The following is a 6019-nucleotide window of genomic DNA, read 5'->3' on the forward strand; positions in this document are numbered from 1 at the left end:
CCAAACTAGAGTGATGTTAATGGACTAAGAAGTGTAAAGTGTGTATATATCCTGTTTTGTAGAGCACTCTTGTATTGCTTATACTGCAGTTTAAGTCACACTGGTGTCTGCTATATACTCCCTAAGACACACCTATTGCCTTGAGAACTGTTTAAACTGTGGCACAGATTCATTCCTCAGAGATGCTGGTTCATACAGACATGATGGCGTCACACAGCTGCCGCAGATTTGTCGGCTGCACATCCATGATGCCAACCTCCTGTCTTACATCATTTATGATGTAAGGAGTGGCTCCATCTTTCTCCTCTGAAATCTCTATCAGCATCAAGTCACCAGCTGCCGCTCACTGGATGTTTTGCTCTCAGCTGCTGATGCTGCCACCAACAGCCATGCCGCGTTCAAAGTCACTGAGGTGAACTCAGTCGCTTGCTGCCCTTAAAGACAGTTGAATAGCTGTACCTAATAACGTGGCCGGTGTAGTAAAGGCAAACTGTATGGATATGTCCAGGAGGTCAAAGGGCTGTGCGCCAGTACAGGACGTATGTTACTACGTGCTATAAACGCGACCTATGACGTCAAACCTCTGCGCCGACCACGTGGGAAGGTTTTTTTTGCCGAGGTAGCAAAACATCCGCAGTGCCGCTCGCTGGTCTGGCAGCGAGTATGAAAACAACTTTATTTTCTTCATTTCTGGCGTGAAACAATCTGAAAAAGGGCCCTCGGCGGTTTCGCTCCCACAGTCACTTTTTCCAGAACATGCCTCACGACCCCGACCCTCCTCCGGCTAAAAGATTCAAGCCGGGATCCGTGTTTTTCCGCCTCGATAAGAACAAGCCTGGAATGCTGCTGCCTAGAAAGGGAAATGCGAGCACTCCGATAGACGTCCAGAGGAAGCAGCTTCCCATCTATCAAGCGAAGCCTCAGCTCCTGAGCCAGCTGAGGCAGCTGCACGGTGCTGTCCTCATAGGTGAGTGTTCACAGCTACAGCTAGCTGCTGCTACACCTGAGGCCAGCCGCACACGTGAACAACACTATACTCTGTAGTTTATCTTAAACTGCCTATTTTGTGTTGGGTTTGTGGGTAGAAAGTCTGGCTAACGTCTCTTCACAGACATGTGTCTTCTGTTATTTCTGCCCACGTGATAATCAAAAGTATGCAACGTTAAATATATAAATAGAGTTAAAGTTTGCTTTGGGCTCCGCCCTGTATCTGTATGTGTCAGATAACTCAGTCCTGTGTGATCCGGCAGGTGAGACCGGCTCTGGGAAGACCACTCAGATCCCTCAGTATCTGTACGAGGCTGGCATCGGGCGGCTGGGCATGATCGCTATCACTCAGCCCCGAAGAGTTGCTGCCATCTCACTGGCAGGAAGGGTGGCAGAGGAGAAGAGGACTCAGCTGGGGAAGCTGGTACTCACGATAAACGGGATTCCCGTCTGCTGTGGACACCGGAGTTGATGCCTCTGCGTTGTTGACGTCTGCGCTGTGTTTCTGTTGCTTCCTCTTAGGTTGGCTACACGGTGCGTTTCGAGGATGTCACCTCCCCTGAGACAAAGCTGAAGTTCATGACTGATGGTATGCTCCTGCGCGAGGCCATCGGAGACCCCCTGCTGCTGCGCTACACTGTGGTGGTCCTGGATGAAGCTCATGAGCGCACTGTGCACACCGACGTGCTCTTTGGTGTGGTTAAGACGGCTCAGCGCAGGCGCAAGGAGCTTAACAAGATTCCCTTGAAGGTAGGAGCAAAGTTCACACGTGTTGTGACTTCGGCGTTTCTAGTAAACGCAGTGTGAATCGCCTCACCGCATCTGCTCTAAAGCCTGCACCTGGTGTCCTAACCTCCACAGGTCATAGTGATGTCGGCCACGATGGATGTGGATCTGTTCTCCGAGTACTTCAACAAGTCCCCCGTGTTGTACTTGGAAGGCAGGCAGCACCCCATTCAGATCTACTACACCAAACAGCCACAGTCAGACTACCTGCAGGCTGCTCTGGTCTCCATCTTCCAGATCCATCAGGTAGTTTCTGTGTCTCCTATTTCCAGTTTAGATGAAGCCAAACAAACGCACCGCTCTTCTTAGCATCATTATTGGAAACACAGGTTACGTTCTGTCGTGATGACGATTTTCCACACACGGTCATGCAGGAGGCTCCTTCATCACACGACATCTTAGTCTTCATGACGGGCCAGGAGGAGATTGAGGCACTGGCGAGGACGTGTCGGGACATCACCAAGCATCTGCCTGACAGCTGTGGCCCGATGGTAGTTATCCCACTATATGCATCTCTGCCCCCAACACAGCAGCTCAGGGTCTTCCTGCCAGCTCCAAAGGTACAAACATGTCTCAACATCTCACACTGCTGCTCTCAGCAGTATCTTCTGATTTAGACATTCAGCATCATGTTGTAAGTCTTGCAAACGTTTTTCTCTCCAGGGCTGCAGGAAAGTCATTCTCTCCACAAACATCGCCGAGACATCAGTTACAATCTCTGGGATCAAATACGTCATAGACACGGGGATGGTGAAGGCCAAACGCTTCAATCCAGGTGAGAAGATTCAGATTGCAAATTCACAAATCACGCAGAGAGAAATACTTGTGCTTGAGTCTTTCCATTTAATACTAAGGGGGGGGAAACACGGTGCACCCGACCCCTGCAGCGCCTCCTGCGGGTAGTGGGCCTGCAGGAAGATGGGTCCGTGTCCCTTTTTCACACTGTGCCACATGGATTTAGGCCCAGCCACCAGACGCTCGCCCGCAGGCACCCTCCCCGGGCCTGGCTCCAGGGCAGGGCCCCGGTAACCCTATCCCGGGCAGGGGGAACTGTTCCCTCGATGGGCTTCTTCTGAATTGTTCTTAGTCTGGTCCCTCGGTTGGGCTGCTGCCCCTGTGACCGGCTCTGGATAAGCAGCAGAAGATAGATGGATGGAAAAAAACCCACAAATGGGAAAAAATGTGGTTTCCAGGGTTTTTTTGCTGTAAGGATCATTTAGATGTGTAAAAATATTTGTTTGGCTTGTGACCCTTTGAAAGAAGTCGAGCCCTCCCCCGTGATCCTAAATTGAACGGCACAGATAAGGTGTTCTCCTAACAGCGCACATGATGTGACTCTCAGACAGCGGCCTGGAGGTGTTGGCGGTGCAGCGTGTTTCCAAAGCGCAGGCGTGGCAGCGAGCAGGCCGGGCTGGCAGGGAGGACTCTGGCTTCTGCTATCGTCTTTACACTGAGCAGGAATTTGACAACCTCGTCCCCACGACTGTTCCTGAGATTCAGAGGTAGGCTGTGGAGTCTGCTCTACACGCGTGATAGTAAAAATCCACCTCACGTGTCTCATTGATTTAGCTGTGTGTGATGCTTCTCACCCGCAGGTGTAACTTGGCAGGTGTGATGCTGCAGCTCATGGCTCTGGGGATTCCAGACGTGACAAACTTTGATTTCATGTCCAAGCCTTCTCCAGGTAAGATGCTGTCAGTCAGGAATCCCCTCTGGTCCTCCGGTAAGCGATGCAGAGTTAGCTGTAGTAGTGCTTTGTGTTTTCCACCAGAGGCCATCCGTTCTGCTGTGGATCATTTGGAGCTGTTGGGAGCTGTGGAGAAGAAGGACGGGCAGGTTTTCCTCACCACTCTGGGAAAGAAGATGGCGAGCTTCCCTCTGGAGCCCAGATATGCCAAAGTAAATCCTGCTGGTTCTGCTCTGATATTCTTTGTACATTTAGTCAAAGACAAAGTGTCAGCTCACAAGCAGACCCCTCTGTTTGCTCCACGCCGCAGACCATCCTGCTGTCCCCGGACTACTCGTGTTCCGAGGAGATTTTGAGCATCGTGTCGCTGCTGTCTGTGGACACCGTGCTGTACAACCCTCCGGCCCGGCGGGACGAGGTGCTTGCAGTGCGCAAGAAGTTCATGTCCAGTGAAGGAGACCACATGACGCTGCTAAACATTTACAGAGCGTTCAAGAAAGTCGGTGGCAACAAGGTGGGTGCGATGAACACAACTAGTGAAAATACATAAATGAAATCGTGCTGCTGAGCTGTCACGTGATCTCTGCTGCTGTAGGAGTGGTGTCGGGAGAACTTTGTCAACAGCAGGAACATGGGCCTCGTGAAAGACGTCCAGGCACAACTTAAAGAAATCTGCCTTAAGGTACATCTGCTGACCTCTGCCAGCACACAGGGATTCTCCCAGGAATCGCTGTTTATCCTGATCAACTACAGAGTATTTATTAACATTTAATGTGTAAATATTATTATGAATGTGCATCATCTCACAGGCTAACGCCTCCGGGGCTATTTTGAAAACAGCGAGTTGATGAATGGGTGCTTTCCTCCTTGATCTCTGCTGCACACCTGTCTTTGTGCGTCTCTGCGGTGAAGTCATGTGACCTGTCTAATAAGTCACGTCTTGTTTTCCCAGCTGAACCTGAAACTGGAATCGTGTGGAGCAGACACGGCGAGCGTTCGCCGCTGCCTTGCCCACGGGATGTTTGTCAACGCTGCAGAGCTGCAGCCCGACGGCAGCTACTTGGCTCTAGACACCCACCAGCCCGTGGCCATCCACCCGTCCTCCGTCCTTTTCCAGGCCAAGCCAGCGTACGTGGTCTTCAACGAGCTGCTGCACACCTCCCGCTGCTACATGAGAGACCTCTGTTTGGTCGACGCCGACTGGCTGCTGGATGCAGCGCCCGAGTACTTTGGCCGCAAGCTCCACCTCAACAAGAGCTAACCAACAAAGAAACGGGCCGCCTGCCACAAAGACTCTTATTGCAAGTTGGTGCAGAACGTCCGCTGTGTCGTAAACTACTCTGGATTTCACTACCTCCCAGTTGACAAGCTTTGGGCATGTGTCACTGAAGCAGAAGTCTGCATATCGAAGCTTGACTTCCTCCGGACTGTCATTCCAATTTTATGAGCCGTAATTTCTTCTTCTCGTCATTTAGCCACACGGTTGGCCTGAAAAGCCAGTTTGCTTTGAAGTGTCTTGCTTTGATTCTATCAGTAGTTGCATGCATTTACACAGCACAGGTAACCTCAAAGGAGCACAGCACGGGGCTGTTCTCCACCATGTTCTTCTTCATTGCTACCAAATAGCCATGAAAACGCTACAGCAGACAGATCAGTGGCTGCTCTACTCTGAAGGATGAGTTTTTCAGGAGCTAAGAAAAGCACTCTGATTGTTTGGGGTCTACATGAAGTGGTCTTACAGGGGTTTCTTTATGCAGTCAAAGTAGATTTGTTTCAGTCTACTGTCAGCTGTTCCCTTATTCACAACATGAAAAACAAACGCAGCGTGTCACACTGACATGGTTTCACTTACACAGCCTTGTTAGCTCGTGCATGCTCTTCTTCCCATCTGCAGTCGTGTCACCGTCCAGCATGCCTTCCTCTCCAGGTTCTGCTTGTTGCTGTTGGTCGTGCAGATGCCCACGCAGTCACCACACGTACGTGCAGACGCGTGCGGCTCCGTCACGCTTCGTAGAATGTAAATGACGCCGTGTTGATGAACAGGACGGAGTGTCTTTTTTTTACACGTTGGACTCAGGATTGTAAAATATAACCTGAATAAAATACACAGTTTCTAACTTTGTAGTCAAACGCTGAATGCTTTAGAGAATTATCAAAAGATCTGATCTGCATGAAGTTTATTGGAACGAATGCACGCCTGCCGGGGCTCCTCTCTGCGTGGATCATCTGATCCTAATACATGTTTGTTACGTATTCTAATAAAAACGAATCCACCTGACTCGGCACACGTCAGTCAGGTTCTAACATGTGTTTAGTGTTGTTGTGTTATGGCCATAGTATGGTTTAAGCACTGTGCGAAAGTCTTGAGCCACCTCGTTTTTAAAAACATTTTGCTTCCAAGCAGACGACCTAAGTGCTTTTGAGCAATAGTTCTCCAGGCTAAGTTCTCCGTTGGATGCTGGATGCTTTTTCACTCATTTTCAGTTCTGACCATTTTCAAAGGAACGTTTTGGGTTTTTTAAATTTATTTATTTATTTATTTAGGACAGTGCATGTTAA

The 6019-nt window shown here is 49.9% G+C and overlaps 1 protein-coding gene across 1 annotated transcript; it reads left to right on the forward strand.

Annotated features, from left to right (window-relative positions):
* The first annotated feature begins 554 nt into the window (after positions 1-554).
* dhx33 (DEAH (Asp-Glu-Ala-His) box polypeptide 33) lies at positions 555-5577 on the forward strand. Its single transcript, XM_004561660.6, has 12 exons — positions 555-967; positions 1251-1411; positions 1510-1737; positions 1849-2019; positions 2148-2333; positions 2437-2548; positions 3116-3275; positions 3369-3457; positions 3545-3672; positions 3771-3974; positions 4056-4142; positions 4413-5577. The coding sequence occupies exons 1-12, from the start codon at positions 757-759 to the stop codon at positions 4719-4721; spliced, it is 2046 nt and encodes a 681-aa protein (XP_004561717.2). The 5' UTR covers positions 555-756; the 3' UTR covers positions 4722-5577.
* Positions 5578-6019: the final 442 nt, after the last annotated feature.

Source organism: Maylandia zebra, linkage group LG10, assembly GCF_041146795.1.
Source record: "Maylandia zebra isolate NMK-2024a linkage group LG10, Mzebra_GT3a, whole genome shotgun sequence".
Lineage (NCBI taxonomy): Eukaryota > Metazoa > Chordata > Actinopteri > Cichliformes > Cichlidae > Maylandia > Maylandia zebra.